A 24,393-nucleotide genomic window follows, 5' to 3' on the forward strand; every position below is an offset into this window, starting at 1 on the left:
CTGCACCAAAGAATCCTCAGACTAGGACTACAGAGACCTGGGTTCAAATCCAGGACGGGGCCACAGCTCAGTGACAGAGCATGTGCGTTGTATGCAGGAGGTCCCAGGTTCAAGATAAGCAGGTGATGAGGAATGCCTCTGCTGGAGGCCCTGGAGAGCCCCCACTAGTCTGTGCAGACCAGGCTGAGCTAGAAGCGCCATGGCTGCACCTGGCATAAGGCAGCTTTCTGCGCTGTCTTGCAGGCCCATTCCACTGCCTGTCTGTCACCGGCAAACAGACCTAATTCAGCAGCAACAGATCTGCACACAACTCTCCACCTGTGAACGTGCCAGCCACAAGGGTCATGCCTCAGCAACTAAACAGCACTCTTGAGTTTTGTTCATGGTTGGAAACAGCCCTTGTGCAAAGGTACCAATATTAACACAACAATAAAAGGAATTAAGTTCATTAACACAAACTCATAACACCTCAAAGCCAAGGAGGTCCCCTCCCTCTTACTCACTGGTCCCAATGTGGCAGTAGACATGTATTTTAAACACACACACGCACAACTGATTAAACAAACAAGTGTGTTATTTACAAACTGTACATCCAAATTACAAAGGGTATTAGAAATTTTAGCTGTGGATAACCCCCCACCAAGCAGTGTTTCCGATGGCAGGCTTGCAACATTTGGCAGGTATTTCTTAAGGGGCACCATCAGTGTCTGAAGGGGGAAAGACACAGTTTTTGAACTTTGCCTGCTGACCTCCCAATCAGCTTCTGGAGCTGCTACCTGTTGCAGAGGAGTCTGTCAAAAGACAAGGCAGGTGCCAGCTGGTCCTTTCAGGAAGAGGCCATGAGAAAGAGACACGATCACCCTGCTCAGGGAAAGCTGGGGACAGTCGGGTTTCTGCACTCTGCATGTCCCACCTGGCTCTGCGGACAGGAAACCCTTATGTGAAGGAGGCACCTTCACAACTCAAGCACCTGAGATTGCTGGGGCACACCTGAAGGGTAAGCTGCTGCACCCTCTGCTGCTCTGTGAGCTTCACATACATCTAAAGAGGGGCCAGTCTCTTTGAGGCGGGCTGGATTTCCACAAGGGTCCACTCAGATGGGCCTCGAGGCTTTCCCCTGACAGGAGACCTCCTCACTCCTCGAAGCACAATCTAGACTCCAGGAATCCGGTCAACCTTCCTGTGGTTGGTCTGGAAAGAGAAAACTGCTTTGGGGCCTTTCCAAAAGCATCTTGACAGGTCCCGTAAGGTGAACCCTTGGTTCCCAAAGCAGAGAAGATCATTCCCAGGCCTGGCCATGGCAAGAGGTTCTCTTGCATCTCAGGCGAGCCAATCACATGTCCTCAACGCTCCACTTGTAGGCCAGCTCCTGCACCGCCTTCTTGTTTGCGATTCTGGCAAAGCGCTTCTGCTCAAAGCCGTTTGATCTGCAGAAACAGCAGCAAGGGTTTCCATCGGGGCTCTGCAAAGTGATGGATCTAGGCATCTGGTGGGCCACGGTGGGAAACAGGATGCTGGCCCAGAGAAGCCAGCATCACGGATTCCGTAGGGGCGACAGGCCGCTCTTCACTGTGCAGCCAAACAGCTTCCAGCTTAGAAGCTCCAGTTCCAGTCATGAGAGTGGCTGGGTCGGAACAAAAGGCCCACCTAGTCCCACCTCCTGGTTCCCACAGCAGCCAGCCACACGACTCCCTGTGTTGTCCCACAGTAACCAATCTTCAGAGACATACCACCTCTGGGCCCAAATGTGCCATAGAGCCATCATGCCTAACCGTCACTGACAGGCCTATCCTCCATAAATTCAAGCCACTGAGCTGAGTGGCCATCACCATCAGCAACTTCCACCAATTCATTATGCACTGTCTAATGAATTTAAATATCACTGGGAATTTAAGAGAACGTTGTCTTCATTATGAGTCCCATCACCCACTGAGCTTGTCAAGAGAGGTCCATCTCCAGTTGCCGCCAGCTCAGCTGGTGGCCACACAGGGACGGGCCTTCTCGGTTGCTGCCCCGAGACTGTGGAATGTGCTCCCTACTGAAATACGATCCTCCCCATCTCTGAAATTTTTTTTAAAGCATTTGAAAACTCACCACTTCACCCAAGCTTTTTCAGCTTCTTAAAATTTTTAAGTTTTAATCTGTTTCTGGTTTTTAGATTGTCTAAATTGTTTTAAGAGCTTTGTGTATGTTTTAATTTGTTTTATGTTATTGTTAACCACCCAGAGATTAAAGTTTGGGGTGGTGCACAAATATGACAAACAAAGACTCTCTTAAGTCTGTCCTGAATCTACCACCAATCTGTTGCACTGACTGACCCCACAGGTTCTAGCGTGATGAGAGAGGAAGGAAAACATCTCTGTCTCTCAGGGGTTCTGCTAGGCCCACAACTTCCCTGCTTTATCCACACCACATCTCATTTTATAAACCCCAGTCAACCCCCCCACCACCCCCACCATTTTCCAAAGCCCCAAATGATGCAGCTGTTCCTGGAAGGTGCTTTAAGCCACTGATGGCTTTTGTCCCCCCAACCCACCCCTTTCCTGCACTCTCTCAAAGTCTATGATGTTCTTTTTGAGAGGTGGCAACTAGAACTGTACAGGATGTCCTAAATGTGGCCACCTCCAAGGGCTTTAAGGACTTGGTAGTTTTATTTCCAAGCCCTTGCATGGAAGTCAGGAGAGAGAGATGAGGGAGGAGGCAGAGGCAGCAGCTGGATGGAGCATCTCCCTCTCTGGCCTCTTTCCGCTCATCCTCGGGATGCCACCTCAGGACCGTTCTGGGGCTTGCAGAGGGGAGACGAAGCCCAAAGCAGACTGATGCCATGACAGACCTTTCCCGGCCCTACACATCCAAAGGGTGTGTAGGCAACACAGTCTGCACACATGCACTTAAGAAAAGGAAGCACTGATGACACTCCCTGCCATCGCAGTGTCTGTAACGACAGACTCACCTGTCAACTCCATCCCAGCGATACCCAGGCCAGATGTTAAACCTGTTCAGTGGGGGTGCAGGTCCATTGTATCTCGGCTTTTCTGCAGCAGGGAAGGCAACAGACGCATCAACTCTTTGTTCAGTAAAGCCAGAGTTATTGAGCATCCACTCAAAATACACGCACTACAGGTAGCAGAGAGAAGCTTCTCACTGAGCCCACCACTAAAGGCAGTACGGAAAGTGCCGCTCCCACAGCTCTGGCATTCCTGCTTTCCCAAGACAGGCAAGAAGTTGCCATGCTCTGAAATCCCAAAACTCTCCCCCTAGCAGAGATGCCTGAGAATGTTGTCTTCTTTCTCACAGCGAACTTCCAGGCCTCATTGCTGAGAGGCATTTGAAAGTCAACAGTGAGAGTGGGGTGCAACTTGGAGAGCAAGAGGATGGGGGAGGAAGCCTACGTGGGCACAGGAGGCCTGCAGCCTGCCCAGCTCCCTTCCATACCTGCCCTTCGTCGCGGCTCCTACAATCTATTCCTCCACCAAGGAAATGCTTTTTCAAAACAGGAGTTCTCTTAACAGCTGCTGCAATTCTCCTTGAGCTGCGCCTGTTAGCAGCAGAACTACATTCGTGCAGAACATTTACCCCAGCTCAGACGGCCTCCCCAGCAATGCCAGGGACCACCCCAATCCTGGGGGAGGGGTCAGTCTGCAGCAGCCCCTCCCTCCCCTCTTCCCTTGGTAACAGGTGGACGGAAGGGCTGACCTGTCACATCTCTCCTCTCCTTGGCCTTCTTCTTCCTGATGAAGTTGGCCATGGGGTCGCCTTCCCGCTCCTGCTCCCGGAGCATCTTGTCCAAGTCCTGGTCGTCAATGTAGCGAGCCAGAGGCTTCTGCATCTCCTTCAGGGCATCCTCCAAGTTCTGCTGCTGCTGCCTGCCCTGTGCAAGGCTGTGAGAGAGCCAAAGCAAAGCCACCCAAGGTCATGGGCCTGTGCACTGCCTGGTGAGCACCCGACACATCACAGGACACACACTGTCGCCCAAGAGGAACAGGCCACGGACAGCTGCCCAGCCCAGTCTCCCCCGTCACCCAGCGCGTGCGTGTGCGCACAGGTGCTTTCCTGTGGCCTCCTAAGAAAGCCGAGTTTCCACCATGAAGCTTACCCCTTGCCCCATCTGGCATACTGCTCATCTCGTTCAGACTTCTCCTCCGCTTTCTTCTGCAGCTCCTGCCGCTCCTGCCTCAGGTCCCTCTTGCGGCCTGACTTGTCCCGGAAAACAGTCTCCACATGTCGCGATGCCACTGAAAGAGCCAGATGTCCGAGTCAGCCACTCAAAGGATGATCACACAGCCTGGCGGATCTAGCAGGTCAAGTCAACATTTGCATGTATGGGTGTGTCATGGACACGATGGTTGCTGCTTGCGGGTAAACTGGCAGTCTGGGCTGAGGAACCTTGTTTTTGGACTTGCAATAAACTATGTGAATGACACAACTGGCCACCACTACCACTGTGAGCCAGTGTGATGTAGGGGTTAGTGTTGGCCCGGAACTGGGGAAACCAGGTTACAAAGCCCCACGCAGCTACAAGCCTTGAGCCCGCGACTCCCTCTCACCCTGAGTAACTTGGAGGAAGGGCAAAATAAAAGTTAAATACGTAACAGCAGTGAATTTCCCCAGGTCAGCTGTAAACTGAGATACGTGTTGCCATCAGACCTGCCCACATGACCCTGTGGGGGAGACTTGGATCAAAGTGGAGTGGACAAACAGAAGGTAGACATTTTATGATACAGCATCTAGGCCTCACTGCACTATGCACCAGATGACAGCTAGGAACATAGGGAGCCACCGTATACTGAGTCTGACCATGGATCCATCTCGCTCAGTCTTGACTACCCAGACTGGTAGCAGCTTCTTGAAGGCTGCAGGCAGGCGTCTCTCTCAGCCCTATCCTGGAGATGCTGCCAGGGAGGGAACTTGGAACCTGCAAGTAGGCAGGTGGTCTTCCCAGAGTGGCCCCATCCTCTGAGGGGAATACCTGACCGTGCTCACCTGTGTAGTCTCCAAACATGACCATTCAAGCAATGCATGTTTCCTGAGAGGAACATGGAGAGGCGCATGCCACAGCCACAGCGGGAGCCTCTCTGGCTCTGGGCAAGTTGGATCCATCCCAGCTAGGTGTGATTTCAGGCAAGCCACGCTTGCAGCCCTGGTCCCACCCGCTAGGCAACACTCCGCAAAAGGTCCCACCTTCCAAGTGCTTGCTGCTCCCGTCCTGCCTCCTGAGCTCCTGCTGCTCCCTCCTCAGCAGTTCAGCCGACACCAGGCCGGCTTGGCCCCCCGAGAGCATCTGAGGGCCCTGCAAGCAAAAGCAGCACAACAGCCCGGTCAAGACCTGGCGGTGGCGGCGGCAGCAGCAGCAGCAGCAAGAGGCGGCTCGTTCCACACGAGCGCTTCACAAGGCAGCTCCCCCCTGCGGTGCCGCAGGCCGCGCACACAGGCTCTGCAGACTGGGCCACACTCCTCCAGCTTCAAAACAGAGCGGGAGTCAGCAGCTGTCCTCCCCGAGGCTGAGCCCTTACGCTTTGGCCATGGCTCCCTCCTTTGGAATCCTTCATTCGCCGGGGTGGGGAGAGGTCGGGTGGGCTCCCTGACCCAGGGGCCTTCTTTGCTGCTCCCAAACCCCTTCGGGGAGGAGACAAATCGGAGTCCGAAGACCTCTGCCGACTCCTCCTGGGAGGAGAAAGATCAGGAGAGCGGCGGCGCTGCAAGCCTGCACTGCGCGCAGCCCGGGGTGGGGAAAGGTCTGAATCGGAGGAGGCTTTGGCACTCCTTCTCGGGGGAAGGGAGTCGGAATCAGATTCAGAATCAAGTCTCTGGCGCCTCCTTGGTGAAGGTGCTGCTGGCTGGAGCTGCTTCTTGGCTGGAGAAGAGCCTACGGAGAGACACATGGACATCCAACGACATTAGCAGGTTTGACTCTGTGCACGTCTGTATTTCAGTGAGAATGAGCAACTGTTTGTAGCACAAAACATATTCTTCTCTGGGGAAAGCCCAGTGCTTTCCACAAGTCTACTCACCGGTGCTGCCCTGCTTTCTCAACCCTGCAGGGGATGACAGCCGCTTCTGAGGTAGCATCTCATCTGCATCCAAACTGTGCATTTTCTTCCTAGGCGGTGAAACATCAGGAGTATCCAGCCGCGTTCGATGGGTTGATGAGTGCTTGTCTGAGAAACGTTCTTTTTGGCCTCCACTTGATACTCGAGAATCATTTTTTCCCGTTGAAGTATGAAGCCTTTTGGGAGACCGGTCCGGGGAATCGTGGCGGCCCCTCCTGGGCGGAGACCGGTCCGGGGAATCGTGGCGGCCCCTCCTGGGCGGAGACCGGTCCGGGGAATCGTGGCGGCCCCTCCTGGGCGGAGACCGGCTGGGCAAGCACTTTGTTTTCTTTTGTTTTGTGGCTTCTGATCTAAAAAGAAATACCAAACCAGAAGCAACAGTGTACATCAAAGTGCTGATCTAGTGATCAATTCACATTCTCTTAACAGGTACAGTTTTGCCAAGTGACTTTGGTGCTGTCTCAGATACAGCAGGCCTCAGAAACCTCCCTGGCAGAGTCAAATCTTGCCCAATCATTCATGAATAATAATGCTCTGATCCCCACCAGGCTTAGCTGTAGTGAAGTGCTGCTCTACACAGGGCTACCCTTGAAAAGCATTAGGAAGTTTCTAGTGGTAGAAAGCCTGCCGCCAGATTGTTGGCTGAAACTGGCTGACTGGAGCATATCACTCTGGTCCTCTTTGATCTGCACTATTGCCTGGTTGCTTCTGGGCTAAGCAGGTTGGAGCCACCAGAATCTGTTAAGGTCCAGGGTCCCCCACAGCCGCAATTCAATATCAGAGGCTCCTGGTCTTGGTGCTCCAGACTCCAACACATGCTATGGGCTGCTTATATTAGGAGTGTGCCCACGGTCCATCTTGCACACCATAGCAAGGATCATGTTTTAGCTCAGCACCTCTCTCATAAACCACAGCAGCCCCTTCCGTTCTAGCCAGGTAAAACAGATGCCAGGGATTTACTACCTATGTACAAAAACATGCTGTTTTCAAGAGAGTTTGTTACAGTACAAACAAGCTTTGAGCCTTAGTTTTTATTATTTCATGGAGCTGCTGTGTTGCCAAAAAGATGCTGCAGTGATGCCTGTCACCGGCAAACTGCCTTAAATATCTGTGTCTTCAAACAAGGCAAGAGCCACACATCAGCAACACAGAAAACCATGTTTGTAGGGCATTTCCTCCACCCCAGGCTACAGAAACATTCCAGAAAACACAAGCAGGAGCTATAGCTAGGAAAGGACAGGCTGTCTGCTCCACACAACTATCTCACCTGTTTGATTCTGCAATCACAGCAGGCTCCAAGCCCTGTGACTCCACATTCTGTTCTAAAAAATAAGTCAAAACCATCAGTTTAGAGCTCTGCATAAAATTCAACACTGGTGTGCTTTTGCCATGGGCTTCCAAAAAGTGAACAAAGCCCAGATTTTTTTTGTGATGCATCTTCATCCTCATGAGATGATAAAGGCTTTGACAACTTAAAATTAAACCTGCAGTTCTGGAGACTTTTGAACCCCACTTCCATGAGGGCTCCCCAGTCAACTGCATCCTCCTATCAAAGGCATGAAAAAGACATGAACTAACACGTGACCAAGACTAGCCAAAGTCTACATAACCAGCATGTACACTCTGGAAATATCAAATGGTTTTTATTTCATTTTTAACAGGGCTTCCAATGTTCCATTAACCTCAATACTGCCCAAATACTAACAATCAGGAAGTGGCTGTTCTCTTCTGTGCTGCGCGTCCAACCTCCTGCTTGCCTTTCCACAGCGGCTTAAAAGACTATTGCCTTACAAGCATCTTTTGCCAAATCCATGAGACACATTTAAACAGCCTGAACTCCCCTTCCTGAAACCAAAGAGTGCCTGGCTTGGGTGTCTGTCTGTACAGGGAGCTAACCTCACTGCAGTACCTCAACGAGCATAAAGCCATCACCCCATCAATAGGACTACAAAATGCTCACCTCCCAGGAGTTTCCACTTGTTACTGGTGCGGAACTCTTCCATCCACTTCACTTCTTCTGGCCGCTCATCAATAAATTCAGCCACCTGGAAGTGATAGGCAAGAAGGTTCAGATAAATCACATCCCCATGTCACACAGCCAGTTATGCCTTTCCCACCCAATGCATGTGTGTGCCTGTTGGTTTATATTCCAAAGCCTCCATTTCCCATTTGTAAATTGGGAATTATCATGACCTTCACTGCACAAGACTGGAACAAGATACAAATATAGCAAAGGGCTAAGAACGTCAGACTACTGCTGGGGGGAACCAAGCTCAGATCCTTACTTATCCATGAAGAGCCTAAGAGTAGCCTCAACCCAGGCATCCTATCTCAGCCTAAATATCTCAGAATAAAATGGCTGCATGAAGAACCATCTGCTCTACCCTGGGCACTCTGGATGAAGGGTAGAGTGAAAACATAAAAGATGAATACAGTATTTAATATTAACAGCCATGTACAACTTCATACTCCGTTTCCATCCCCAAAATACTCACCACAGGCAAGTCGCCATCATCCCCTTCCGCATCGTCCTTTTCCTGCTCAAAAGCAGTGTTTTTCCAACTTGCATCATCATCATCCACTATACGCATCCTGAATTTCAAAGAAATAAAACACTGCAGTGATAAATCAGCATGATTTCTAATCATGTTAAGGCCTGGAAATCCTAGAATATTTATTTATATTTATATCCCAGTCTTCCCCCAAGGAGCCCAGAGCAATGTACATATATAAGTCTATCCTCACAACCACCCCTGTGAGCTAGGCTAGACAGAGATAAGTGACTAGCCCGGAATCACCCAGAGTTTCATGGCTGAATGCAGATTTGCACTCGAGTCCCCCTGGTTAGTCCAACACTCTAACCACTATACCATGCTGGCTCTCTATTCTCTCTCCTAGAACAGGAAGCCTAGAAATGACACCATTCTGTTGCCAGATTTGGCTTTTTTTAAGCCAAATTTTGGGTTACGGCCCATTTGACTCACGAGTATACCCCTGAGGTTCTGGCCTCACCTCTGAAACTATCACATCAATGAGAAAATGTATTAAATTAAGTGAGTATTAGGGTACATTTAACAACAAATGCAGTCAAGAACTAAAACTTAACTATAATTAAACGTAACTATAATTGGGAAGCAAATACAGGAGACTGAAATGGGGAAGAGAGATTGTTAAAACATGATTGAATGTAAAGTTTGGGGGTGGGGGTGTCCCCAAGGAACCATTGCCCAGTGGTAGAGCACAGGCTTTGCTTACACAGAAAGCCCCACATGCAATCCCCAACACCTCTTGGTGAAAGGATCTCAGAAAGCAAGAGATGGGAAAGGGTTTGTTCACCCCCCGCCCAGCCCGCCTGGGACATTGAGCAGCTGCTGTCAGCCAGAGCAGGCAACACTGGGCTAGATCCAACTCAGCATAAGGCAGCTTCAAAAGCAAAATGTTTTTGCGGGGTGGGCTACAGCATGCAGCAGGTCAGTGGCCGGAGGTCCTGGATTCGGACAACTGCAAGGCTGGAAAGACGCTTCTCTGGAGAAGACCCCAGAGAGCTCCTGCCGTTCAGGGCATTGGTTCAGGGCAGACAGTGCGGAGCATGACTTGTCCCCTTAGCTGAGCAGGGTCTGCCCTGGTTGCATACTGCAAGATTAGATTCCCCTCGGGATGGAGTCGTCGCCCTGGGAAGAGCAGAAGGTCCCACCCAAGTCCCCTCCCTGGCCTGCAACCCTGGAGAAGCCGCTGCCAGTCTGTGCAGACAATACTGAGCTTGCTAGATAGACCAAGGACCTGACTCTGCGTATAGCCGCTTCCTCTGCTCCAGGCAGGCGCTGGGAGGGGGCCCCAGCGCGACCTTCCCGGCCTCGGGGTGAGGCGAGCACACGGCGGGGCTCCCGCTCCCTCCCCCAAGGCCCGCTTCCCTCCAGCCCTTTCTCCGCCCAAGCGAGGCCCCGGGGGCCAGGAGGGGCCACCTGGGCGGAGGAAGGAAGGGAGAGAGGAGGAAGAGCCACCGGCGACTCCCAGACAAGCCCCTTCCCCGCCTTCGTGGCGGCCCCCCGGCCCAAGCGCACCCGCCTTCCCTGGGCGCCGCCTCTGCCTCCTCCTTCTTCTTCCTCCTTCGCCGCTTCTTGGCCGCCGAGTCCGCCTCGGCCTCGCCGGGCTCCAGGTAGCGCCGCCGCAGGTACTCCGCCTTGGACAGGCCCGAAGCCGGAGCCGCCGCCATCTTCGCCCGCGGCCGGAACCGGAAGCGGAAGACGGGTCGGCGGCGGGGCCAAAGCCTGGGAAAGAGCGCGCGCCACGCGGCGCCAGCTGAGAGCGCCCCCTAGCGCTGGCCTGGCGGCAGCAACGCTCCTCTTGGCCCAGGCAGGCAGCAGAGGATGCTTTCAGGCGGGGAGCGGCTGGCGGCACGTGCTGCAGGGGAGGAACTAGCAGAACCCGCCTCTGCTGCCCGCTGCTTGCGCCACAGGGCACCCCGGGCAGGAGGACCCCAGTCCCCAGCCTACTCAAGCAGGCTCCACCGGTATTCAGCAGGGCTCATCCTCCCATTGCCCGGCTGCTAGGGCCCAGCGAATGGCAACGTCTCTCTTAGTCGTCCTCCTCCCCACATTGAGGCCCATCTCTCTGTGCGTCTTCAGGGAGCAGAGGGGCATTTGTATGATCCCACCTCCCGTCCAGACAAGAGCAGATTTCCAGGGGCGCAGTTATCTATTCACAAGGAAGCCACACTGAAAACTATGAGAGCCCCTCACTTTTATTGCTCCAAAATAAAGAGAAGGAGAGGGGGACAAGGCAGGGGGTGCTTTCATTCTGCAGCCATCGGTAGAAAAAGCCACTATCCCTGCACTGAGCAGCACCCACTCCAGAACCAAGGGAGAACTGCACACGGGGGGGGGGGGGGGGTAGGTAGCAGTGAGACCCACTTATTTCTTGTACAAAACAGAAACCCAAGCTCAATGCAGTCTCAAACTCAGCAATACTTCAGCTTTAATACACAGTCAGTTTGCCGGCAGTTTTTAGCAGCTCAACTTCAATCCAGAGAGCCACCAGATGCTCCCTTCTAAGGGAAGAGGTTTCGCCCTGAGTGCAGGGACAGGCCTGCTCTTTCCAGTGGGTGCTCGCGCCACTGGCTCCGCCTCTGCCTGGGACTGCTACCGGCTGGAAGAGCAGTCTGCCTCGTAGCCCTCCGTCTTCATGTCGTTGAGGCCCAGCTCCTCATTCTGCTCAAAGAGCCGCTCGTAGTGCTCCACTCGCATCTCTGGGTCATCCTCAGGGGCATACACGTTCTGCAGGCAGCGAGAGGAAGGGTTAGATCGGGAGGTGCAGCACCCCATAGCGCCATGCAGTGAGCCAACACAGGCACTGCTTCCCACTTGAACGACTATCCGATGGTCTCTTGTCTTAGGCGCACAGGAGGCTGCCTTAGACGGGGTCTGCCCATTGCGCCATTTAGCTCAGTATCAGCGACACAGAGTGGCAGCAGCAGCAATTCTGAGGTTTCCAGAACAGGAGTCTCCCCCAGCCCTACCTGGAGATGCGGCAGGAACTGAACCTGGCCCCTTCTGCCTGGCAAGCAGGGGCTCTGCCACAGAGCTGCGCCCCCCTCCCACCCTACGGTCTCTCCTCACCCTCCAATTTCCTTACCTGAAGATAGCTGTTCCCTGCAGGGTCATCCAGGACCAAATGTACTCTCAGCTCCCCATCCACGATCTAGGAATGGAGGCAAGAAGCAGACCAGACTTTTCAGCCAGAGATTGCAGAAGGGACCTCATGATCCTCCCTCCCTCCCAACCAAGAAGCAGCCCAAGTTCAGGATCCAGGAAGTGCATCAGGCCAGAGGGCCTCACTGCACTCCACCTCACACAGCAGCCTGAGGGGAAAGGACACCCTAGACAGCAAGTGAAGGCTCCATGGGCCCCATACCTGCTGCAGCTTCCTGCCAAATGCGTGGAGTTGTTCTGCTCTGTCAGGGGTCGAACTATCCCCCAGGGTGAAGGGGTTCTTGGCCACCTGTGGAGCGAGGACTCTGCGTTAGGGACAGCCGTTCTGTGTTCCAAGACTCTCCTCAAGGGCCACCAACATGCCTGGCAGCTGACGGGGGGGGGGGGGGCAGCAGCTTTCCCTCAGGAGACCAACACCCTCCACCCAAAATTGGGGGTTATGCCAAGATCACACCAGCCAAGGAGGCAGCAAAGACTCCTCTGGCTTAGAGGGAGGCAGCAAGAAGCCAGCACCACTCACCAGTCCCTGGATGTCTTTCAGCAGGCCTTCCAGAGTAGTGAACTTGCCACCTAGGGCCCCCATCCCCAGCTCAAACTCCAGCTCTGGGATCTCCACCCTGCAAGTTTCAGACTGTGGAAGAGGAAGGAGGTTTCAATTAGATCCTGAAAGGACAAAGGCTAGACAGACTTCACCTGCCAGAGGAGAGCTTGTTACCTTTAGGATGTCTCTAGTCATGTCTGAGGGGTCTGTCACGTGGAGGGTGATCTTGGTCCCCAAAGGCTCAACGGCCCCTCCCGATTTCACCTGCAGACAAACGGTAAGTTGCAGAGTCCAGTTCCACGCCCCTGAAGCCCAAAGGGGGTCCCAGCCCCTTCCGGGGAGAAAAGCCTCACCTCGTTAGTTCTGTGCCCACAGACATCACAGTTGGTGGCCATTATGATTACTTCTTTGAAATGGGGAATCTCTGAGAAGGAAGAGTCAAGGAAACCTACCGACAGCCTCCGGCTCCCATCTTGGCTTCTACAACTATTTATACACCACTTTTCAGCAAGCGTTCTCAAAGTGGTTCGCACAGAAAATCAAACAGAAATAAAAAGGACAGTTCCCTGCCCCCAGTCGAAAAAGAAACAAGAGGTAAAGACTAGCAACCACACTGGAGGGCTGCTGGGCTACGGATTCAAGCCTCACGCCTTCACTTGTGCAAGGAAGTGTCTTTTGCTAGATCCCGATGTCATCACTCTGGCATGCAGACAGCTTCAGCCCCAGCACTCACCCTGACACCACCCCAGGCATGGTTAAGCCACTCTCTGGGCAAGAGAAAGCCACCAGGTCAAATGCGCTTCACTGGCCCTACCAAACAGGCTGGAACTGGACACATTCCTCTCCCACAAAGGATACGCACCAGCTTCATATTTGTAGCGGCCGGAGCATTACATTCTGGACAGTTTGTGCTAAACTGCAGCACCTGGAACACAGAAAGGGAGGTAGCTGTCAGAAAGGCATGCCTCTGGGTGATGGAGGAGGAGGAGGACGCTCCAGGGAGGGCAATTCAGACCCAGAAGGGGCACTTTTACGAAGACTCTGCCAAGCACCAGGCTACAAGGCAGCTGACTCACCTCATTCCTCAGATCGTCAGCTGGGTCTGCCGAGTCCTCCTTGGACTCCTCTATCTGGAAGAGAATACACAGGAGGCTGTCACAAATGGAAGCCATTCACAGCTTCACATCCTTTGTACACAGATTGTTTAAAGGGGGCAGTTACACCTTAGGAAGACACAGGAAGCCTCCTCTGTGTCAGGGCCCACATCGTGGCTCAGAGGACCAAAAAAACCCACCCCAGTGAACCTCATGTACCAGAAGAGCCTCCATGAACCCACCAAGCCCCAGACTACCTCAAGGCCCAGCATAGCAGCCTGCTGAGCAGTTCTCCTGTAGTGGGTAACCACTAGGGCTTCATCTCTCTGTGGGGCATGAGGGTTCTCCACAAAGCTGTTGCCTGAGGGGTCATCTAAGATCTGGCAGAAAGCAAAAACAGAAGGGAGAAGCAGTCAGGATCCACCATTTGCTCTGGCAGGGAAGTGCAGAGACCAGAGCCCCCACCCAGCCAACAAGTGCCAGCAGAACTTACAAAGGTGAAGGCGGAATCCACTCCTTTCAAGCGCTTCAGCTTAGAGATGAACTGGTCTATCTTTCCTGCCACGTCTGTGTCTGTTTCCTAGGACCAAGAAGCAGAAACTGCTGCCTTGAGGCCTCCAACAGCTCTACAGCCACAGATGACCAGTGTGCCAGGAATACAGGCCCTGCTGAGTCCCCCATTAGAAGCCATTTAATTTAGAGCTCTCCTCATGGCACGTTATTGCCAGAAGCAACAGCATATTCAAGTCTTTTGTTACTGAAACAGTCATTAAGGTGTTTATCCTGCCATACTTGCAGCTTCTCTAGTCCAAGGCTCTTTTAAAAATATGTTTCAGGATACACTTTTATCTGGCCTGTTGTGCAAGGGGCTCTGTGCCTGGTTCTCCCCCACACCTTCCCCGTAGCCTCACAGCCTCTCCGTTAAGCTGAGAGATGGTGACTGGCCCATGGTCACCCAGGGAGCATCACAGCAGAGTAAAGATTTGAACCCGGGTCCTTGTCTGAGACTTGACTGATTGCGCTGGCTTTCTCAAGTACAAGAGTACAGGAAAGTCTTTCAGCTCAAAGCCAGCCACACCGGAAGGTCTTTCAGTGCTTCCAGTTGATGCTCACATCTTGCTTCCCAAAGAGTATCTTCTAAATCCAAGGAAGCCAAATACAAGTTTGCTTCATATAAAGAGTCTATTCTGTGATCAGCCGCGGGCCCCAGGAAGCTTTTCAATAAGCAAGACACCCATCAGAGGACACCTCCAATGTGCGCATTTTGCCCTCCAAGGCGATACCCAAGAGGAACGCGCACTCTCCTCCTCCATGTTCCTTGCCAGCAGCTTACCCTGCGGATGGGCTGGTCCTGCTTCAATCCTGCGATGGCTCTGTCAATTAACCCTTCGATGGTGGTAAGAGCTGGTGACAGAGAGGAGAAGAGTCACCAAGACATCAGCACCACCACCTCACGATCGAGGACCACCAATTTCAAGCTCCCTACCCTCACCCCCCGCATTCCATGCCCACCCCCAGGTTGGGGGGCAGAGAGGGGCTGTCTCATTGGCACGCTCTATGGAACTAGCATCAGTCCACCCTGTCCGCAGCCAGAAACTACCCCCACTGCCTTGGAAGAGAGAACGCAGGCAATGCCACTTCTCTTTTGCCTGCCTCTCCCACTGGTGTGTCCCCGTGCCACTGCCCCCCTGCTCTCTCCTGTCCCCCCAGTCCTAGCTGCTCTTGAGAAAATTTAGCAGATGGCCATGGTGGCGGCAGCAGCAGCCACTGCTGCCCTTGCAAGCACACCAGACAGGGAGTGAGCTGGCAGCAACACAGCTTGGCCAAGGAACAGGCTGTAAGCCATCACTGCTAGCCACTGCTGCTTTCGAAAGTAGTCCCTACTTGCCCAGGAGAGAGACAGAAACAGGCTTCTGAGAGGCTGGGGGAGATGCGGCGGAGGCCTGGATTCTAGTCTAGCTGAACCCTGCTCTTGCCAGGCTTGTAGAGCCCAGCTGCAAAGGCCCCCTGCACACACCCATCACCCCCAAAGCCGCTAGTGGAACTTGGCCCTCTGACACCCCAAAGAAGCAGCAGCTCCTCCTCCTCCGCAGCACGAAGAGCGCTGAGCTAGTCACCACGACTGGCTCCTGCGTCCCAAGATCACTGACAACTGCCCCAAGACAGACAGAAATGACTATATACCCACCTCCCTTCTGAGAAAAAGCAGGGATTTCAAAGTCTAGCTCTGGGACTCTAGCTGTGGCACAGTCAGTCTTCACCACTTCCCTATTCATATCCTGGAGAGAACGAGTTACAGGGGAGATTACACCAGCCGAGAATCCCGGCAGCCCACCCTGACAAGCAGGGCCAAGGGCTAGTCCAAATCACCCACGAACCCAAGGGGACACCGGCCAGTTGGCCAAACCCTCCCAGTCAGCCAGAGAAGAAGCACAAGCAGGGTGAGCAGGCTGCTGCTTCCGCCAGCCCCCGCAAACTTGTGCCCATGTTGCACCTTATTCCTTGATAGCAGCACCAAGAGTCACCCTGGGAAGGTGACTGGAAGGGGTAACTGAAGCCTCCGGGTTGTAAATGGGAGGCAGGCAGCAGCGCCCTGGAGGGGGGCGGGGAGGCGGGCAAAGAAGTCAAAGCACCCATGCCGTCATTTTCAGACACTTGGCACTAAAGCAGTTCACTCCCAACTCTGGAGAACTGGAGGCAGGACAACCATCACATTCCACTTTGGAAGTATATGTAGCACATTTATATCCTGTCCTTCAACCACTTCGTCTTCACTGAGGCTTACACATCACGTCTTGGCGTTCTAAACCAGAAGGGTTTTCTCACCCGTGAGTGGATGCCTGCTCTGGAGGATCCCACCAGCTTGATGACAGTTAAAATCTCACAGAATGGGGCTTGACGGAGCCATTCCCCTCCCTTGCCAATGTCAGCAGAAGGCCTGGCTCTCTTGGCCTCAGCAGTGAGACAGACACAAGCCCTCCCCAGAAGCACATGTCCCCAAAACCAAGCTGCGGTTGAGCAGATCACAATGTCCGAGTCAGGAGGACAAGGCTGCTTCTGTGGCCCAGTTCTTCCAACATGTCACTGCCTTGAGGTAAATGCTAAACATGACCAGCCACTAACCCAGTCAAGAGCTACCTACTGATCTGATCGCCAGTTCTACATCCGTAACAAATGCAGACACTTTCAAGGGCTGCTCCCTGTCCAGAGTTACCAGGGCATTCTAAGACACATGGGGAGGTTTATCACTTCCAGAAGAGGCAAGGCCTCCTTTAAAAGCCATTCGCATGTTGCAGCAGACTCTGTCACAGAGCAACAGCAGGACTTGTTGCTCCCCACCTTCCTGAGCACCCGCATCACACTCCTGTGCACACTGGATGTGTTTTGGACTGTTTCAATGTACTTCCAGTAACCCATCTATAGACTCAAAGCTGCAGTTCTCTGGACTGATGCATAAAAGGGGCAGCCCACCAACAACCACATACTAGGCCAGCTTTGCTGCAAGCAAACCAGCCAATTCCTTTATGCAGTTTGTAGGACTGTCACTGTTTTCCCGAGCCTAATCAGCCCTTCAATGAAGCAGTTCTGCAATGCATTCAAACACTGAACAGTGCCAGTATGCATCCAAAAGCAACATCATCATCCCCAACATACTACTGTGGAGAGTGGGAGGCAGGCCAGCCTACCTGCTTCTTTCGAACAGCCAGTGTATAGCACACTCCTTGGTCCTGAATCCGACCAGCTGACTGGATCTCAGAGTTGGACCAGGCACAGCTGTTGCAGGTGAAGGAACTGACAATGATCTCTCTGAAGAATGGAATCCTGGTCAGCAGCAGCCGAGTCACTCCCTAGATCAGGAAAGAGGACATAAGAACAGTCCTTCTGGGTCAGGCACAACTTGGCCCATCTAGTCCAGCACCGTTTCACACAGTGACCCACCAGATACCTCTGGAAAGCCCATAGGCAAGAGGTATGTGCATGCTCTCTCTCCTGCAGTTGCTCCCCTGCAACTGGTATTGAGAGGCATCGTGCCTCTGAGGCTGGAGATGGCCCACAGCCACCAGACTAGTAGCCACTGATAGACCTGTCTTCCATGACTTGGTCTAAGCCCCTTTTAAAGCCATCCAAATTAGTGGCCATCACTACAACCTATGGCAGAGAATTCCATAGATCAATTATGTGCTGTGTGAAAAAGTACTTCCTCTGAAGTATAACTCCAAAATGGCAAGAGCCCACACTCTCAAATATCTGGATGTCAGTAGACATTGCACACTCCCTTTTTCACAAACACACTGTAACTTTTCTCTCAGAACCAAGACTCTGCAGCCCATACACCCCATCCACTGCTATAACCACAAGAGAATCAGGAGGAACCACACTGAAAGCCAAGCCCCAACTTATTACAACGGCATTCACAGGATCCACATCATGCCAGCAGCGAACGAGCAGGAGAAGTCAGTGTGGTCCGGGAAACCATTTGCTCAAGAGGGGGATCTCGGGACAGGAAGCCCCAGGCAGAGCTCAAACAGGAATCTGATCCTTGCTCCAAAAGCAACACAGCAAGGGGTCAGGAGGCTGCCCAGAGGTGCTGCAGGCAATGACCAAGGGAGACCCAGGCAACTCTCCTCACCCTGGGAGCCCCTCTCCGGATGCCTCTGAAAACAGGGCCTGTGGCTGCTGCAGCACCCCATCCCCGAAATGCCCTCCCCACTCCGCCAGCTTCACGGCACCAGGAGAGGCCCTTTTCCAGGCCGCCTGAGAACCGGCTTCCACCCTGCAGTTCTCTTTGGCTTCGCCGGGCTTCCTTCTCTGAATGGCAGCTGCTCACTGCCCTGAAGCCTTTGCCAGGAGGGCAGGCGGGAGTGCTTGGCAGGAGCGGGCAGGGACGCTTCCGCTTCGCTTTTTGGAGCGAGACACCAAAGCACGCCCCGCCCGGGGGCCCCTCCCCGCGGGAACCCCTTTTTGCTGGGGGCGGGGGGAGCGGAGGAGCCCCGCGGGGTGCAGAACCGCCCAGGACGAAGCTGCCTGCGGGGCGGGGCGGGGCGGGGCGCTCCGGGCGGCTGCCTCGGTCGCCCTGGGGAGGCCGGGCCCCGCGGGGAGCCCCGAGGGAGGCCGGAGTGCCGCCGCCGCCGCCACGAAGAAGGAGGAGGAGGAGGAGGCCCGAGAGGCTCACGTTGCGGTAGCAGGCCATGCAGAGGGACTCGATCTCGGCCGGCTGCTGCTCCTCGTCCTCGGCGCTGAGCGGGCGGAACAGCCCCGCGGCTCGGACGCCCCTGGCGGGGTCCAGCGCTCCGAGGGCCGACATGACGGGGCGGCGGAGAGAGGGAGCGAGGCGGCCCTGCTCTTGCGTCGGCGGCCCCGGCTCACTTCCGGGCTCTCTGTGACCCGGAACTTCCGCCCGACAGAGGCGCGCGCATGCGCCCTGCGCGGCATCTTCGAGGCGTCTAGCCTCGCGTCACATGACGGCGCGTGGCTCTCCTCCCCCCCCCCGGGGAAGGGCTTGCGAAGATGCGTTTTGAGCGCTCTCTTCGCCCTATATTGCACAGTGCCTACATCTGGGTGCCTCACTTGCATACTATGCATATTAGCTTGAAAATAATTTTACATCTTCAGATTAGCAGCTGCTCTTTCCAGTTGACTTGTGATTTGCTCCGGGTTCCTACCAACATTCGTTGGGGAAGCTCTCTTTGCCTGACCATTTTCCTTGACATATTAAGAGCAACAATAGAACACCCACACACAAATGCACAGCTTTTTAATTAAGGCTGCAATACTGTACACACTTGTTTGAGAGGAGACCTGATTGAAACCAACGGTGCTTCCTTCCAAGTAGGCATGCACTGAATGTAAAGCCAAGCAAGTCCTGAAACATTACAATACACAGCCTGGTAGGCAGGCAGTGATTCACATCGAAAGCAAGCTATCCTCTCAACTGCCTGAAAGAGATTCCCTGCTGATAACAAACAAGGCAAGAATCCTCAGGGGGTTGTTGTAGTTGTGAAACTGAAATCCTCCCAAGGAGCCTCCTGTGCTCTTCCTCTCCTAATCCAAGTCCAGCAGTTGAGCGGAATAGTGACTGCATGTTTTGCTCCATAACTCCACTTCTACAAGGGCTAGAGCTTAGCGCTCGCTCTCTCTCTCTCTCTCTCTCTCTGAAAGCTGAAATCCAGGCAAATCCAGGTGGGCTAAGCAATCGGGTGAGATGCTTGAAATACGGGTGAAACCCGGAATTCCGTGGGGCATGGCAACTCTACCAGCTGTCAAATGCCTTCGCCAGATAACACTCTCTTTGGTGACTGGGAGAGAGATCACAAGAGAAGGATGGGATTCACCTGATTTTGCTCCTCTGCATCCACGCAGGATTTCAGTATGAGCTGGCAGTGGGGTCGTTTTGGGCTCTGCAAAATGTCCTTCCACAGGGAGTCAAGTCTCAGATGCGAGTCTTCCAATCTAGCAGGTCGGGAATAAAGTTTCTAGCCAAGGGCGGAGCCACAATTGGGCCAACGGGTTCAAAGAACCCAGGCTGGGCCCAATCAGAGGCTGCACTTCACGGCCCCAACACACACCCCACGTCTGACATCAGACGCGGGGGTGCTGGTTTAGCTCCCAAGCGGGGGCCGCGTGGCCCCAGTTCAGAGCTAAATGGCCGCTGCATTCATGGCACAGATTCACGCCAGCCTAAGAAGGCGGCCAGGAGCGGCTCTTAAGAGATGTTCCTGCGAGACGGTCATGGACGGACCACCATCTGGTTAAGGTTGGACTCACAGCCTCAGCCCCCCTCCGCAGGGGTGAAGGACCTATTAGGATGGTCCTCCCAAAATGGAACTGGATCCCATAGGATGCCAAGAAGCCTTAGACGGCTTTACGGTTGGTTCTGCCAGCGATTCTGTTGATGCCGAATTCACCTCACCCTGGTCCAGACTTGGAATAATGAACTCACTCGGGCAACAGACATGACGGACCTAAGCGCCCTCTCCAACTCTCTTCTGAATTAGCCCCTATATGGTATATGGAAGAACTACGGGGGCGGAAGTGCAAGGCAGACGGCTGGAGCGCAAGTGGAGAAAGACTGGGCTCGAATCTGACAGATTATAGCACAAAGCACATTTGAAGATCTATGCTCTGGCAATGCGTGCAGCAAAGAAGCAGTTCTTTTCTGCCCACATTGCTTCTGCAAGTTCACATCCAGCTGAGTTGTCTGGGGTTGTGAGAGACTAGTACATGCCCCTCCTCCCCTGAATGAGTATTTGGATCTATCAGTTACCCGTTGTGACATTTTTAATGAGTTTTTCGCAGATAAAATCTCTCGTATTCGAGTTGAACTAGACTACAGTTACCACAGAGTCTATTGTGCAGGTGTCCAGCAGCTCCTCTTGTGCAGCTAAATTGGATCAATTTCAATTTGTGACTCCCGAGGATGTGGACAAGATTCTTGGGACACTGCGACTTATCTCCTGTTCTCTCGACCCTTGCCCAACATGGCTTATATGCAGGGTCGGTGCTACCATAGGCCAACTAGGCAGCTGTCTAGGGCGCAGACCTCAGAGGGGCGCAGGGTGTAGGGGTGGGGGGTACAAGGGGGGGTGCAAATACTTAGCCTTGCCTAGGACGCAAGATAGTCTGGCACCGGCCCTGCTTATATGATCTAGCAGTGAGAAGCCGCTACCAGTCTGTGTAGACAAAACAGAGCTAGATGGACCAATGGTCTGACTCAGTATATGGCAGCTTCCTATGTTATTGGAGAGGGCCTTGTTAAGATCATTAATGCTTCTCTGAGGGAGGACAGGATGCCTCCATGTCTCAAGGAGGCAATTATTAGACCACTCTTGAAGAGGCCTGCATTGGATCCCTCAGAACTGGGCAATTATAGGCCTGTCTCCAACCTCCCGTGACTGAGCAAGGTGATTGAGAAGGTGGTGGCATCTCAGCTCCAGGCTGTCTTGGAGGAAGCGGATTATCTGGACCCACTCCAAACTGGATTTCGGGCAGGCTATGGGTTAGGGTGCAGAGCATCTATGCCTCCAGTCGGCCCACCACCACCGCTTCCCCCCCACCCCGACCACCACGCCAGCATGCCCGGCTTTCTGGCTGGCCGTTCCCGCTCCCCACTCCCCCCGTCCCCCCCCCCAGCTTTCTGGCGGACCGGCAGGCCAGCCCGCCTCCTCTCCCCCCCCCCACCCCATGGCCGGCCCGCCACCTCCTTCCACCCTCTCCTCCCAGCAGCTGGGTGGGCCAGGCTGGCCAGCTGCAGCCTTCTCCGGCCCGACCAGCGGCTGGCCCAGGCCAGCCCGCCCCCACTATTGTCTCGCATCCACATCGCTATCTCCAGGCAGCTGCTCTGGCAAGAGCTGCCACACATGGGATTAGCGACGGGTACATTTAGAAGAATTAAATATAGAGATGAGGAGGATGATGATGGGACTTTTGTGAGAATGGCAAATTGCCAGCAAGTACGCATGGGTGGAATCATCCGATTGAGACGGTCACAGAAAATGAAGAAGCAAAAATCCTTTGGGATTTTCGAATACAAATTGATAGGCATTTAGCGCACAATACTCTGGATCTGACAGTCATCGAGAAGAATCGGGTTCTGGTCATTGATATTGCAATCCCAGGGGATAGATGAGTTGATGAAAAACAACTGGAGGAAATAGCTAAACGCAAGGACCTTCAGGTTGAAATTGAGCAGCTCTGGAAAAAGAAAACAGCAGTGGAGCCAATAGTTGTGAGTGTCCTTGGTGCAGTAGCAAAAGAACTTGAACACCATCTCGACACCTTGGGCATCGATCAAATTACAACACATCAACCACAGAAGGCCACACTACTTGGGACAGCACGAATACTACGACACTGTCTTTAATTCTTCTTTAGTTATCCTAGACTCTTGGAAAGGGCCCAATACTTAAAGTACCAAATCCAGTCAATAGCATCTGGTAGATTGTGTTTAAATAGCATCATCATCATCATCACATAATATGACTTTACTGGGAACAGCCTATATTTTGTGATGATATCTATAATAATAACAACAATATTGATAATAAAATTCAGTTATCCCAGGTCCTTGGGAAGGACTCAATGCCTGGATAAAACAAACCAAACAATAACACTTGTCTGACTGTGTAAACAAGAAATAATAATATACAACTTTATTTGTCCCCCGCCCCATAACAAATGTTCTCTGGGAGGCTCACAATAGAACAATAGAACAAAATATACAATTAAAAGACATGAAACAAAACAAAACAAACATTTACAATAAAATACAATGTTCACACATTTAAAAAACTTTTTAAGACCTATGTTGAAAGGCCTGAGTGAACAGAAAGGTTTTAACCTGGCTTCTAGAAGAATAAAGCAATGACTCCAGGTGAGGCTATTCCATAGATGGGATGCCACCACTGGAAAGACCCTCTCATTTAATGTATGTATGTATGTATTTGATTTCTATACTGCCCTTCCAAAAATGGCTCAGGGCGGTTTACATTAAAATAAAAACAATTAAAATCAATTAACAGTTAAAATTTAAAAAACACTATAAAACCAATGTAAAACCAATTAACAATTAAAACATTTAAAGCAGTTTTAAAACCCTGGAATACCAGGCCAAATATTTTCAGTTTAAAGATAGTTTAAAAACCCTGGAAGGCCAGACCGAACCGCAGGAGCGCTTGGAGCAGGGTCTCTGAAGAAGATCTCAAGGTCCTGGTTGGGATATTTGGGGCAAGGCGCTCTTTCCGGTAACTTGGTCCCAAGCTGTTCACACAGCTGGCACAGCCTCTCAGAGATGACTTGCCACTTGCATCTTTTGGATTCACGTCCGTCCATTCCAGCATGACGAAGATGCACGTCTCTGACCACTTTCTCCCCAACTTGAGGCTGAGGACCTATCTACACGAAACCTGCCAACTTTGCACCACTATTATTATCTGCTATGGCTTCTCCAGAAGGATCCTGAGGACTTTAGTTTAGAACTTTAGTTTAGAAAAATGTCAACCGAGGGGCGACATGATAGAGGTCTATAAAATTCTGCATGGTGTGGAGAGAGAGAAATGTTTCTCCCTCTTGCATAACACTAGAACCAGGGGTCATCCCATGAAACTGATTGTCAATAAATTTAGGACTGAAAAATGGAAGTACTTTTTCATGCATAATTGACCTCCACCCTGTAACAAATTGTTTTCTGGGTGGCTTTAAGAAGGACTTAGATAAATTCATGGACAGGACCAGTTATCAACGGCTACTAGTCTGAGGGCTATAGGCCACCTCCAGCCTAAGAGGCAAGATGCCTCGGAATACCAGTTGCAGGGGAGCAACAGCAGGAGAGAAGGCATGCCCTCCCCTCTTGCCTGTGGGCTTTTCAAAGGCATCTGGTGGGCCACTGTGGGAAACAGAGCGCTGGACTGGATGGGCCTTCTTCGGCCTGATCCAGCAGGGCAGTTTGTATGTTTTTCAATTGAAGTTTGGTGAGGCACTGAGAATTCTGTGCCCCAGATCTCTGGCTCTCCAGTGATTCCCTGGGAAGAAAGAATGGCTACATCAATGGCATAGGGATGCCCTGAAAGATGCAGGCTTGGGAAAGCGGGGTCAGATCCAGCGCAGGGCTGAACGGTTGCGTGCAGCGGTCCCAGTGAGCTGTCCCTGGAGAACCGAGCACCGGGGCCTCACCTCTGCCTTGCACCAAGGAGAAAGCATCAGGAGCCCTAGTTGGGAGAACCGCCTTGGGACAATGGACCAACCCCCCAAGGCAGGTTGCTCTGAAACCAAATGTGTAGATAAGATGGGGCTGGGAGCGGAAAGGGCTGACTGCCTGGAAAGGGAGAGACCCCTGTCAGGGAAGCCTTCTGGTGACCCCCTCCCTCTCTGCAAGCCATGCTGGCAGCTCCCCTCCCCCCCCACCCCCGTTTGTGTGCGAACAGTCAGGAGAGGTCAGAGTCTGCACTGCCATCAGCAAAGTCCAGCTTTTGGCCAGGGAAGGTCTGAGCAGTCGTTGCCCCTGA

At 52.8% G+C, this 24,393-nt stretch overlaps 2 protein-coding genes across 5 annotated transcripts; both read right to left on the reverse strand.

The window, feature by feature from the left end:
• Nucleotides 1-556: 556 nt before the first annotated feature.
• Nucleotides 557-10,303, reverse strand: BUD13 (BUD13 homolog). 4 transcript variants are annotated; one of them, XM_053270235.1, is made up of 12 exons: nucleotides 10,112-10,303; nucleotides 8,546-8,642; nucleotides 8,011-8,095; nucleotides 7,318-7,372; nucleotides 6,311-6,400; nucleotides 6,012-6,232; nucleotides 5,514-5,866; nucleotides 5,182-5,290; nucleotides 4,097-4,235; nucleotides 3,697-3,881; nucleotides 2,954-3,035; nucleotides 557-1,427 (listed from the first exon to the last, which is right to left on the reverse strand). In XM_053270235.1, the coding sequence occupies exons 1-12, from the start codon at nucleotides 10,261-10,263 to the stop codon at nucleotides 1,334-1,336; spliced, it is 1,662 nt and encodes a 553-aa protein (XP_053126210.1). In that variant the 5' UTR covers nucleotides 10,264-10,303; the 3' UTR covers nucleotides 557-1,333. The 4 variants fall into 4 exon arrangements, with proteins under 4 accessions (XP_053126210.1, XP_053126209.1, XP_053126208.1 ...); XM_053270234.1 differs by having other exon boundaries at nucleotides 6,012-6,400; nucleotides 8,546-8,641; nucleotides 10,120-10,303; XM_053270233.1 differs by having other exon boundaries at nucleotides 6,012-6,400.
• Nucleotides 10,304-10,773: 470 nt separating this feature from the next.
• On the reverse strand, nucleotides 10,774-18,812 carry ZPR1 (ZPR1 zinc finger). Its single transcript, XM_053270285.1, has 14 exons — nucleotides 18,567-18,812; nucleotides 17,080-17,241; nucleotides 15,582-15,672; nucleotides 14,727-14,797; nucleotides 13,887-13,973; nucleotides 13,651-13,773; nucleotides 13,376-13,429; nucleotides 13,158-13,224; nucleotides 12,653-12,723; nucleotides 12,474-12,563; nucleotides 12,279-12,389; nucleotides 11,961-12,047; nucleotides 11,682-11,747; nucleotides 10,774-11,323 (listed from the first exon to the last, which is right to left on the reverse strand). The coding sequence occupies exons 1-14, from the start codon at nucleotides 18,696-18,698 to the stop codon at nucleotides 11,189-11,191; spliced, it is 1,347 nt and encodes a 448-aa protein (XP_053126260.1). The 5' UTR covers nucleotides 18,699-18,812; the 3' UTR covers nucleotides 10,774-11,188.
• Nucleotides 18,813-24,393: the final 5,581 nt, after the last annotated feature.

Source organism: Hemicordylus capensis, chromosome 8 (genome assembly GCF_027244095.1).
Source record: "Hemicordylus capensis ecotype Gifberg chromosome 8, rHemCap1.1.pri, whole genome shotgun sequence".
NCBI classification, from domain to species: domain Eukaryota; kingdom Metazoa; phylum Chordata; class Lepidosauria; order Squamata; family Cordylidae; genus Hemicordylus; species Hemicordylus capensis.

What these genes read in the sequence shown, in the direction of transcription:
- BUD13 (XM_053270233.1), bottom strand. Translation starts at nt 10,263, where the DNA reads ATGGCGGCGGCTCCGGCTTCGGGCCTGTCCAAGGCGGAGTACCTGCGG. An exon ending in GCGGCGCCCAGGGAAGGCGG is followed by an intron (nt 8,643 to 10,111) that starts GTGCGCTTGGGC and finishes TTTGAAATTCAG; the next exon opens with GATGCGTATAGTGGATGATG. An exon ending in GAGCAGCAAGCACTTGGAAG is followed by an intron (nt 4,236 to 5,181) that starts GTGGGACCTTTT and finishes TGGCTCTTTCAG; the next exon opens with TGGCATCGCGACATGTGGAG.
- ZPR1 (XM_053270285.1), bottom strand. Translation starts at nt 18,698, where the DNA reads ATGTCGGCCCTCGGAGCGCTGGACCCCGCCAGGGGCGTCCGAGCCGCG. An exon ending in TGCTTTTTCTCAGAAGGGAG is followed by an intron (nt 14,798 to 15,581) that starts GTGGGTATATAG and finishes CTCTGTCACCAG; the next exon opens with CTCTTACCACCATCGAAGGG. An exon ending in TGAAAGACATCCAGGGACTG is followed by an intron (nt 12,048 to 12,278) that starts GTGAGTGGTGCT and finishes CTCGCTCCACAG; the next exon opens with GTGGCCAAGAACCCCTTCAC.